The 10,913-nt window shown below is 52.0% G+C and overlaps 1 protein-coding gene and 6 non-coding genes across 8 annotated transcripts; all 7 read left to right on the top strand.

Moving 5' to 3' along the window:
- The first annotated feature begins 286 nt into the window (after positions 1 to 286).
- DKC1 (dyskerin pseudouridine synthase 1) lies at positions 287 to 10,596 on the top strand. 2 transcript variants are annotated; one of them, XM_064669630.1, is made up of 15 exons: positions 287 to 382; positions 533 to 594; positions 878 to 964; positions 1,474 to 1,565; positions 1,972 to 2,156; positions 2,638 to 2,702; positions 3,276 to 3,402; positions 3,772 to 3,902; positions 4,792 to 4,935; positions 5,360 to 5,480; positions 6,531 to 6,649; positions 7,371 to 7,474; positions 7,908 to 7,974; positions 8,582 to 8,740; positions 9,217 to 10,596. In XM_064669630.1, exons 1-15 carry the CDS (start codon positions 367 to 369, stop codon positions 9,283 to 9,285), a joined length of 1,548 nt encoding a protein of 515 aa, XP_064525700.1. In that variant the 5' UTR covers positions 287 to 366; the 3' UTR covers positions 9,286 to 10,596. The 2 variants fall into 2 exon arrangements, with proteins under 2 accessions (XP_064525700.1, XP_064525701.1); XM_064669631.1 differs by lacking the exon at positions 9,217 to 10,596 and adding an exon at positions 8,095 to 8,158 and having other exon boundaries at positions 8,582 to 8,705.
- Positions 2,806 to 3,052, top strand: LOC135421744 (small nucleolar RNA SNORD17). The gene has a single exon (XR_010434177.1). It is a non-coding gene; the product is annotated as a small nucleolar RNA SNORD17 (small nucleolar RNA).
- LOC135421748 (small nucleolar RNA SNORD83) lies at positions 3,607 to 3,682 on the top strand. Its single transcript, XR_010434181.1, has one exon. It is a non-coding gene; the product is annotated as a small nucleolar RNA SNORD83 (small nucleolar RNA).
- Positions 4,077 to 4,211, top strand: LOC135421742 (small nucleolar RNA SNORA36 family). The gene has a single exon (XR_010434175.1). It is a non-coding gene; the product is annotated as a small nucleolar RNA SNORA36 family (small nucleolar RNA).
- LOC135421745 (small nucleolar RNA SNORD17) lies at positions 5,690 to 5,936 on the top strand. The gene has a single exon (XR_010434178.1). It is a non-coding gene; the product is annotated as a small nucleolar RNA SNORD17 (small nucleolar RNA).
- Positions 6,947 to 7,022, top strand: LOC135421747 (small nucleolar RNA SNORD83). Its single transcript, XR_010434180.1, has one exon. It is a non-coding gene; the product is annotated as a small nucleolar RNA SNORD83 (small nucleolar RNA).
- On the top strand, positions 7,662 to 7,793 carry LOC135421743 (small nucleolar RNA SNORA56). Its single transcript, XR_010434176.1, has one exon. It is a non-coding gene; the product is annotated as a small nucleolar RNA SNORA56 (small nucleolar RNA).
- Positions 10,597 to 10,913: the final 317 nt, after the last annotated feature.

The following is a 10,913-nucleotide window of genomic DNA, read 5'->3' on the forward strand; positions in this document are numbered from 1 at the left end:
GATGAGACTGGATGTGACACTTAGTGCCATCATCTGGTAGCCAGGGCGGTGTTGCATCAAGGGTTGGACTTGACGATCTCGGAGGTCTTTTCCAACAGGGTTGAGTCTATAACCCCCTCTTTTTAAATTCGGACAGACGAAACTGTTACTAGAATTGTATCTAGTTGAGTAGCAGTGGTGAATGGCAGCAGCGGGGGCGCCGGGCGGGGATGCTCCTGCCGGGCGGGGATGCTCCTCCCCGCCGGGGCGGTGGAAGGGGAGCGGCGGGCGGGGCCGGTGACGCGGGGCCGGTGACGCGGGGCCGACGCGGGGCCCGTCGGGACGGGGTGGCCGCTCCGGTGCGTGCGGCGGGGACACCACGCGGCCATGGCCGACGGGGACGGTGCGCAGCGGTGGGACCGGGGGGGGCTCCGGGCGGACACGGGGGGGAAGGGTCTGCGGGCGATTTTGCCCCCTCCCCTCGCCGTTCCCCCTTTCCCCTCCCGGGCCTGCCCCGCTCCCCGCGCTCACTGCCGGCGTGTCGCTCCCGCAGGTTCCAGCGTGAAGAAGAAGAAGAAGAAGGAGAAGCGGGCGCTCGCCGATGAGGATGTTGCGGTGAGCGGCGGGGGCGGGGGTCTGCCCGGGCCGGGTTTGGGGTGCCGAGGGGGGCTCCCCCAGACCCATCCGTGGGGACGCGGTGGGATGGTTGATGGGGAGGGTGGGTAAGGCTGGGATGGGATGGGTTTCTCCCGCGCCGTTCCCGCAGGGAGCGCGGCCGCCCCACGTGGATGCGGCAGCGGAGCCTCCCGGGCCACGTGGAGCGGGCGCGTGGAGACGGCGGGAACGCGGCCCGCCGGCTTTTCCCGCTCTGATCCCGGTGAACTCCGCCCCCCCGCAGGACATCCAGCACACGGAGGACTTTCTCATCAAGCCCGAGTCCCGAGTGCCCCAGCTGGACACGTCGCAGTGGCCCTTGCTGCTAAAGGTACGGCGGGTTCTGCTCGGCCTCGTGGTCCGCCCCTGCTCCCGCGCCTTTTGTCCTCTGCCTGTGGAGGTGCACTGCTGCTTTGTGTAACCCCACTGCATGCAGAAATCGTGTTATCGAGTCTTACCAGCAGTATCATTTTCATGCCTGTTTTACAAGTGTACCGTGCCAGATTTCTTGAGCTTTTTATTTGGGTATGGCCATAGCTCGTGATGTGTATAGACTCCCAAGTTGCTTGTGCTGAGTTTCTGGGGCATACTGGATTTATCCTCTGCTGTAAAGATGTGTGTTCTGCTGCTTTCCCATCTGTTTCGGCGCAAGATTCGTTTGTTTCTTTTTCTGTGAAACATTGTGGTTTCATTGTTGGGTGTGTTTGATTTTGGAAGTGGCCCTGACATTTACAAATCAGATCTTGTGTGCCTGGGGGAGAGGTATTGTAGGAAAGCAATGCTGAAACCAGGGTGAGCTCAAGAAGATTTGTAATTTCTGCTTCTGCTTGGATTTTGTAGAACTTTGACAAGTTAAATGTGAGGACAGCACACTACACACCTCTTCCTTCCGGTGCTAATCCTCTGAAGAGAGAGATTTCTGATTATGTTAGGTGAGTGCAATAAGGGCCAGAGTAGTTTATTTTTCTTTCACAGTTAATACCTTCAAAACGTTTTCTGTCTGGGTTTCCCTTGTACCTTTCTGCTTAACTCAGGGCCTTGCCAGTAATTAGTGAACATCTAATGTGAAGTTTGGTTTTTTTCTGGGGCTGTGGCTGGTCTATGGATGATCATGCAAACACCTGAGGAACTCTGGGGTCTTTGGAAAAGTCCTTTGGCCTGCTAGGCTTTGAGACTGCTTGGAGTTTGGTGTCTTTTAAGTACAGAGCAGTCAGGGGAGAAGAGAACTCCTTGACCATGGAATATATCACCTGTTGTGCACGGAGCAGCTCAGTGTGTGCACTCTTGCTGTGTTTGCCCCAATGCTTAGCCCCTGCTCTCTGCCATCTTGCACTACAGGTCTGGCTTTATTAACCTCGACAAACCTTCCAATCCATCCTCTCATGAGGTGGTTGCGTGGATCCGGCGCATCCTCCGAGTGGAGAAGACCGGACACAGTGGCACTCTGGATCCTAAGGTGACTGGGTGCCTCATTGTGTGCATTGAGAGGGCAACACGCCTGGTCAAATCTCAGCAGAGCGCAGGTATGTTTGTTGCCCAGGCCATTTACAGTGACTGGGGACGTGTGAAGTGCTTTTGGAGACAAAGTGGAGATTTCCAGTACTGAAAGGGCCGATCTTGGCCTTCAGTGCCTTGAATTCAAGGGTTGCATGTCACTCTGAGCCACTGAGGACACATCCATGCTGTCACAAGTGATTTTTGGTTGCTCTTCTGGGGCTTGTACTGTTTTAAGTCAGCAAAAACGCTTCTGACAAGGTTTTATGTGCTAATTGAACTTACAGCCTCAGCCTCTTACCAGTCCAGTGATATAAAAATTGGTGAAGAAATAAATGTAGCTTAGGTTTATTTCCCTGGAAGAATAACCGGCTCCAGAATAAACTTCCTAGGAGAGGTGGTTGTTAAGATTTCAGGGCCCTGGGGACACGTGGCTTTGAGGGAGTGTGGACCTGGAGGTCAACATTAAATGCAAGTGGCCGCTCCTGACTGCTCTTGTCATTCTTTCAGGCAAAGAGTATGTGGGAATTGTTCGGCTGCACAATGCAATTGAGAGTGAGGCTCAGCTGGCCAGGGTAAGTCTCCTGTGCTCTCAGCCATGCTGACACCTGGCATGCAAAGTGTTGGGCACTGGTGGGAGATGAGGGGGCAGGAATGGAGCTCAGATGTGCTGTGTGTGTGAGGTGATGACGCAGTTTATCCATTCTCTGAGTGCAGTGGTGCTGCCCTCCTGCAGCACCCCGGTTCCTGTTCTAGGGTCTGGGTGCTGGGCAGCCTCCAGACATCCTGCAGTCTCCCAGTGTCCTGCTGGGGGCTGCTGTGATGTGTGGCTGGCTGCCTGCAGGAGGGGAGCAGTGCTGTCAGGGCTGGAGCCCCTCTTTGGGGGGCTCCATCCTCACTGGGACGAGGGATGGTGTCTGATCACACGCTGCTACCTGATGGGAAAAGCCTGGCTGTGCTCACTGGCAGCTGGGGTGGCATCTTGAGCACATCACAGGTTTGGATTGGCTTTATTAAATATGACATCACCAAATTATGATGAACCTTGTGTTTTCTTACTCATGGGAATGGTCATGGTTGCTGGAGTCTCCATGGTGCTCCTACCTTTGGGCACAGGTGTGAGCTATTGCTTCTCCTTCCTCCCTCAGGCAGTAGAAACTCTGACAGGCGCATTGTTTCAGCGACCACCCCTCATTGCTGCTGTCAAACGACAACTGAGAGTCAGAACCATCTATGAGAGCAAGCTGGTGGAGTATGATCCTGAGAAAAGATTAGGTAAAACAGGGCTTTCCTGCCTTCTTCCTCTTAAGCTGGCAGCTGATAAAATTTTCTGTGAGATGGGCTGCTTTGTATTCTTGGCAGATATCTTAAGACCTAAATTCTCCCCACTGTCAAGCAGTAAGTGCTTCATGCGTTGTTTTTGTGTGCTGAGAAGCAAATCCCATCTGTTTCTTGTACTGCTGCATCCTTCATGGAAGAGCCAAATGATGTCAATTAGATGGCACTAGCTCTCAGGGCAAAGATGACCTTCATCTATCACCCCATTCTGATGGCTCTGTGAAGGATTGGAAATACGGCTTCTCTTAAAGGGTGTGGTTCATTTCTAGATGACAGCTTTAAATACTCCTCTGTCATCCATTCCAGGTATCTTCTGGGTGAGCTGTGAAGCAGGCACGTACATCAGGACTCTGTGTGTCCACCTGGGGTTGCTGCTGGGTGTGGGGGGCCAGATGCAAGAGCTCCGCAGAGTCCGCTCGGGCATCCTGGGAGAGAAGGTAGAGTGGCAGCTCTCACTGTAACCAGCCCCCTTGAAATGGTCAGAATTGCGAAGGATTTCTTGGAGCTGTGTGAGTTTTACAGTGTTAGGAGAAGGTTTGGGCACGTGGCTGCTGGGAGGAGTTTTGTGAAAAGCCCCTGAAAAGTGGGAGCTCTTTCCATAGGTGGTCTGTAACCAAAGTGTTGAGTTCAGTTCAGGATGTTGCTCCTGTTCTGGTAATTAAACTTTGGGACAGCGAGTGACTGGGAAGTGCACCGTGGTGACTGAAGGTTTGTTTTATGTCACCTGTGTTTCTCAGCCTACAAACCACACATTCCACAAGTTCAGGAGTGTGAGCTGTCAGCTTGGCATTGGCACAGCCCAGGGAATGCGTTCCATTGGAATGAGCCTGGGAGATGGATCCTCCAGAACTAATTTCTCTCTTTGCAAAGCTGCAGTATCAAAATGGAAGTGCTTCCCCACCCCTCTGTGCTCTTAGCACAGCTGTAATCACTGGCAGTCATTTCTGAATTCCAAGTGTTGGGTGCTTACAGCTGCTTCAGGATTTATTCCATGTCACAGTTGGAAGAGCTGGTTAATTTAGACTGTCTAGAAGTCCCAGGAAGTTACATTAGGTTGTATTTTAAAGTTTCCTGTGGACAGACCTTGTACACTAGATCCAAGATTAGGAAGGTTGAAGTCTGGTAGCCCAAGTCAGACTGCCCTCAAGCTCCAGATGGAAAGTACTCTTGCTTCTTTTAGAATGCATTTTAATGCTTGAGTTGGGCATCTGTTGTTCACTCCCTTCAGCACGTTTGCTGTTGGACTTTAGCTGCTTTTTTTGTGTATGTGTTGGTGTTTCAAGTTGGTGGCTGGTGAGAGAGTTTAGAGGGGTTGTGTCTTGGCAGGACAACATGGTGACCATGCACGACGTGCTGGATGCACAGTGGCAGTACGACAACAACAAGGATGACAGCTACCTGAGGAGAGTCATCCTGCCCCTGGAGAAGCTGCTGACTTCACACAAGAGGCTCGTCATGAAAGACAGTGCAGTGAGTTCCTGAGGCAGGGCCAGCTGACAGTGCACAGCGTCCTCTTGATTTGTACAGATTTAATATGGGGAACCAGGAGCCATGTGACATCCAATGCTGTCCTGATTGTGACTTGTTTAGAACCCAGTGAGAGCCACTGCCAGATCAGCAGTGAGATGCAAGAGCCAAGAATTAAGTGACAGAATCTGCTCTCCTCACTTGAGGAGGACACTGATGGTTATGAGAGATCTGCCTCACCCACTGTGATAGATGCTTTGCTGGCTTCTTCCAAAGCTCCAAGTTTTACGTAGTGGACAAAAATAAATAGTTAGGGGTATTATTGCTGGGATGGTAATGGCAATGAGAAGCTAAAAATTAGAGGCACTCGTTACCTTATTTTTACTCTTCTCAGAGCTTTAAGCCCTCCTGTTCTCTACATTTTCAGGTTAATGCCATTTGCTATGGAGCCAAGATCATGCTGCCTGGTGTTCTGAGGTATGAAGATGGTATTGAGCTTCATCAGGAGATTGTTGTCATCACCACGAAAGGAGAAGCTATTTGCCTAGGTATGAAACTCCTCATTCTTCTTGTGCCCAGCTCACTGCAGAAATACCAGGCTGTGTGACAGTGAATGAGTCCCCGTGCAGAGAAGGTTTGATTAGTGCTTCCTAATGGGGACTGTGGGCCCAAGACACTTGGTGTTAAGACACAGTCAGTCCTGGGCAGGGTGTGAAGGGTTCATGAGCTGTGTGTGGAGCTCAGGTGTGCTGTGTGTGTGAGGTGATGACGCAGTTTATCCATTCTCTGAGTGCAGCGGTGCTGCCCTCCTGCAGCACCCCGGTTCCTGTTCTAGGGTCTGGGTGCTGGGCAGCCTCCAGACATCCTGCAGTCTCCCAGTGTCCTGCTGGGGGCTGCTGTGATGTGTGGCTGGCTGCCTGCAGGAGGGGAGCAGTGCTGTCAGGGCTGGAGCCCCTCTTTGGGGGGCTCCATCCTCACTGGGACGAGGGATGGTGTCTGATCACATGCTGCCACCTGGCACATCACACTGCCTGAGCAGATCAGTGCAAAGGGACTCAAACAACTCTCACCTTTTGTGCAGTGACTTCAAAGGGTGCCCTTTAAAGGGCCTTCAGAGAAGCTGTGTAGGTGACAGGTGCTGACACGCAGTGATGGTGCTCAGTGCTGCACGGCCCCATGCTCTGTCCAGACCCATGGGATTGAGGAGCCTTGGGAGCTCTAACACAGCCAGGCCATTCAACCCTGCTCTTTGTACTGCCTGCACTCTGGTCATCTTGGGGTCCTGGGGCGAAAAACATAAATTATTGGTAGGATTAGTCTCCTCTAGCTTGGTTCTGCAAGACTTTGGGAGCTGGCAAAGGAGCAGCTCTGTTCCTTCCTGTGGTGGTGTGGTTCCTTGAGATGCCTGGGAGTGGTGTTGTTAATCCATGGCTGGCACACTTGCTGCCTTTGAGCAGGGCAGCTCATGGAAGTGTTAGTCCAGAACCTGCTTCCAGTGAGTCTTTGGGGTGAGACAGCCCTGGTGGAGGGTGTTGGTCCTCTTTGTGCTGATAGTCTTGCTATTAAAGAGTTAATGGCCTCCCTGCCTGCTTCTGCAGCCGTTGCCTTGATGACCACAGCAGTCATTTCTACCTGTGACCATGGCATCGTAGCAAAGATCAAGAGAGTGATCATGGAGAGAGACACATATCCCCGAAAATGGGGTCTGGGCCCCAAGGTGAGTGGTGTGGGGGTGCAGTCTGTCCCAGTGCAGTGGTGGGAGCCTAGCTGTTGGGATGTGGGACTCTGGGGTCCCCCTTGGGCAGAGCCAAATCTTCTTCAGGGATTTCCTGGAATTCTACAGCCTTCTGGAGCCATGGGGGTGGCACTTCCTGGTGCCAGGGAGTGATGGGAGCAAGGCTTTCCCTCCCAACAGAGCCTGGGCAGTTCTGCTCCAGGCCCAGCTGGGGCCACTGCAGGTGTTAAGGAATGGGCTCCTTGGGTCTGTACAGCACCAGCCCTCCTCTGGTAAAGAGCCAAATGATGTGAAGTGGATGGCATTAGCACTCTGTGCAAAGATGACCCTCATCTATCACCCCATGCTGATGGCTCTGGAGGGGCTGGGCAAGGAGCTGCTTTTCCTTTTGGTGCAGCTGCAACACTGTTTAAATGCAAACTGTCTTGTGAGACACTAAATTGTGCCTGAAGAACAGGAGGGGTGGGAACGTCCATTGGCTCCTTATTTACTAATGAAGATGCCTCTGGTCTGAGATTTAGGCTGCTGTACAGGCCATGTTTTGTGTGATTTATTAGAAGGTCCTTGGAAAAGCATTAAGCACACTGTAGTTGTTAGCTTGGCTTGTTCCTGGATTACCTTCTCTTAGGCTGAGTGGCTGAAGCCCCAGGGAGGATCTTTCTTACCTGGAGCTGCAGTTTGACTTGTTGCACTTTGCTCTCAGGCCAGTCAGAAGAAGATGATGATCCAGAAGGGTCTGCTGGACAAGCATGGAAAGCCCAACGAGAACACACCAGAATCCTGGAAGAAGGAGTATGTGGATTACAGGTGGGTACAGGGTGTGTGGCTCCCTCGTGGTGTTCAGAGGGGAGCACTGTGCAGCAAGGGCAGGGTTGGGTGCTGCTGTTTGATCGTGGAACACGTTAGGCTTGGCCCAGGGCTGTTGGCTGTCCTGACCTGTGTGGTGCAGTTGCATTTCTTGCAGATGTTGGGCAGTGTCGGAAGGAAAGTGCCCGAGCAGACAGTTATCCCTTTTTAGCCTGTCTTGTGGTTCTAGAGGGAGTCAGTCTGCTAAATTAACGGGAAAGGCCTTGCTGTTGCCCAGCCCAGCTGGCCCTGGTGCAGGCTGCAGGTCTTCCCCACACCAGCTTCCCCATCCAGCTCCTGGGGTGGGTTGTGGAGCCCTTGTGAGGGTTTGTACATGTGCAGAGCAGCATGAGGCAGCAACTGTCCTGTTCAGCCTGGGCATCTTTCCTTGCAGGGATTCTTCCAAGAAAGAAGCGGCTGCTGATCACCGACCTGTGTCAGAGCTGGAGAAGGCTTCAAAAGTGAGTATCGTTAGTGCTCTCTGGCTGTAGCGTTTTTGAGCCCTGATGAAGAATGGATATGCACCACTTCCTTTAGGCAGCTTGTATTGGGTGATGGATTGTGTGCTGCTTGTTTCACAGGGTGTTCCATGTTGTGGGAGCCTAGACCCTCCACATGTGCAGTGGCCCACAAGCTGGCTGTAAGGTGACCTCCTGAAGGCCTTACCCTCCCTGGGTGTTTGTCTCTGGGATTCTGTGCTTTGAGTGCAGAGAACCTTCTTGGAGACTACAGAGAGTTGCAGAAAGGTCCATGCAAGAGTTGCATCTAAAATTCCCTAAGTCAGGGCTTTTGCATGCCTCTGAAAAGGTGAAGCAGTGTTTTACATGAATATTTGGGATACAGGAAACCTTGAGAAGTACAGGGTGCAATACTGGCAGAAGCAAATCCTGGACAGCATATACTGGAGGGGCCACCAACAGTCTGCAGGTCACCCTGCCTGCCCAAAGCATTGTTAACTGAAGTTGGATTGAATCAGGCAAAATACTGCAGTGGGCTTGCAAACAGTTTTCCCCTCACCTGAGCTGCGTTGGAAGGTGTTGGTGTGTCTGACAACGTGTCCCCCAACAGAGGAAGCGAGAGTCGGAGAGTGAAAGTGATGAAGCTGTGACCCCCCCGTCCCCTGCCACCCCTCCACCAGAGGAGCTGAGCAAAAAGGAAAAGAAAAAGAAGAAGAAAGAGAAGAAGGCCAAAGAGGCAGCCGAGAGCGGGGGAGAGCAAATAGAAGTGGTATGTAATGGGTGCTGCCGTGGTGTGGTCTGAACATGGGGGAGGTTGCTGTGTGTCCCAAATACCTCCAAGATAAACACATCAGCATCCTGCTGTGCACGTCCACAAAGTGCCAGGCTCCCAGAGCAGAGAAAGATGTTTTACAGAGGTGCATTTGTAGACTGAAATGGCTGTTGGTGGATAGGGCAGGTGAGGCTTGTGGGAGTGGATGTGGAGTGGGGCGGGGATGGGGTGAGCAGCCCTGGGACAGTTGATGGGTTCCTGCCAGGCCACCTCTGTGCTCTGGTGCCCTGTCGTGGGCCCTGGGGGGAGGATGGTGCTGACATTCAGTCTGTGCTTGAGTGCTTTTATGGTGGTGAGGGAGCATTGTGGCAATGGGGAGCCTGCAGTGCTTCTGGAGTGGGGCTGTTCCTCCTGGAATGAGCAGTGAGGGATTCCTTTTTGATTTCTTCCTGACCTTTCCAACCTCTCCACAGACCAGTGAGACCAGCACCAAGAAGAAAAAGAAGAAGAAACAAAAGGAGGTCGAAGAGAGCTCGGAGTAAGCAACTGGATCTGTCCAAAGCAGGCAACCTCATCATTAAGGAAGGAGGAATCTGAGGCCTTGGGAAGAGGAGGACTGGCTGTGTTGGCAGAGGGGCCAGCAAGCTCCAGGTTCTTTTCTGCTGTGTATGAGTGAGCGAGTGTGTTTGCCCAGGATGTGCCCTGCTCAGGTGCCCCTCTTTATCCTGTTTTAAGGGTTGCCAGAGGAGTGGGGTGCCTGGCTGTCCCTGCACTGGGTTGATCTCTAAAGCTGAGCACTGTGATGCCAATAGAAGTGGTATCTTCAGGGAAGCTGTAGCTTCTAGCTCTTACTTGGTGTCTGTTTTCACCTAGAGGGTGGAATAATCTTTCTCCCCCTTCTAGTACTGCCTCTTCCTTTTCTTCCAAGGCCGAAGCTGTTACCTGACAGTTACATGAATGTATTGGTGCCTGGAGGACTGGCTTTGTCACAGCCCATCTGAATGGGTTTAGATGGGGACAGTCAGATCAGTTATTGAAAAGGCTCTGCTTTGTTTTTAACTTGGCCACAAGCTTGGCTTGACCTACATGAAATGAAATAGTCCACCCAGATATTCTTCAATACCCTCTTTTTCCTTTTTACCTTTTTCACAAAAGGTAAACGTTAAAACGTTTACTTCCTCCTTTTTGCTGTATTGCCCAGGGATATGCTTGTTGCTTGTCAGCTGATCCCCAAACCCAGTGCCCTTGCCAGGGTGTACCTCTTGCTGGCTCTTTGCTCCTCTCTACCCACTTGTTGGATTGCAACTGCAGGGCTTTGGGTTGCCTTTCCTGGTTTTGATGCCCAGTGTGCTCTGAAGGCTAAAAGTCAGGATGTTGCTGGGGGACAGAGGGTGACCAGGGGGTGACTGGCCTGTGTGCTTTTCTAAAGGGCTGCTGGGATTGGAGTCCTTGTTAGGAAAAGCTTGGTCAGAGGCAGCTCTGCAAGGGGCATTGGGTGTTGGGCTTAAGCAGTTTCAGAAAGACTTTTCTTAATTTCCTTATCTGGAATGGCTTACTGGGGGTCAAAGATCTCTCTGTCACAGGGGTAGTGTGCCAGGATTTTAGCTCATTTTAAATGGGGAAGGATCCAGGCTGCTTTGTTCTGAGATTCATCCCCGCAGAGATTCTGTGACTTTTAACCTCATTCATTGCTTTTAACTGTCTATCCTCCCCTCCATAGCTGGAGATAAATGCAGGCAGTGGGGACAGCAGCTGGTGGCTGTCAGAACCTGAGCAGGAAAAAAAAAATAAAAAAGGTCCATTTTTATGTCCTCTTTTTTACATAAAAAATAAAAGTCCTGTTTTTAACCGTGTGATTTTGTCGCTCATCTGGCTCCTCTTAAGAGGTCAGTGGTCTGTTCATGGGGAGGGGAGGCAGCTTCCCACGTGCAGAGAAATGGTCATGATGGTGTGGACCATCTCTACAGGGGTCTTGTCATTGTTCAGGACTTTGGAGGTGCCATGGGGCCACCCTCCACTTTGGCAAAAGCCACCTGGGGCACGTGCCTGGAAGCTGGGTGTTCTCTCTGTTCCTTTGCCTGTGCTGCTGTGAAGCTGCTGGAGAGGTCTCATGGTGCCTGGAGGGACTGTTTGGTCCTGGCCTGCGTCATCTTGAGTGTGTTTTAGGGTC

Source organism: Pseudopipra pipra, chromosome 13 (genome assembly GCF_036250125.1).
Source record: "Pseudopipra pipra isolate bDixPip1 chromosome 13, bDixPip1.hap1, whole genome shotgun sequence".
Classification (NCBI taxonomy): Eukaryota; Metazoa; Chordata; class Aves; order Passeriformes; family Pipridae; genus Pseudopipra; species Pseudopipra pipra.

Coding starts and splice junctions, on each gene's coding strand:
- DKC1 (XM_064669630.1), top strand. Junction 595..877: donor TCGCCGATGAGGATGTTGCG/GTGAGCGGCGGG, acceptor GCCCCCCCGCAG/GACATCCAGCACACGGAGGA. Junction 2,157..2,637: donor CAAATCTCAGCAGAGCGCAG/GTATGTTTGTTG, acceptor TCATTCTTTCAG/GCAAAGAGTATGTGGGAATT.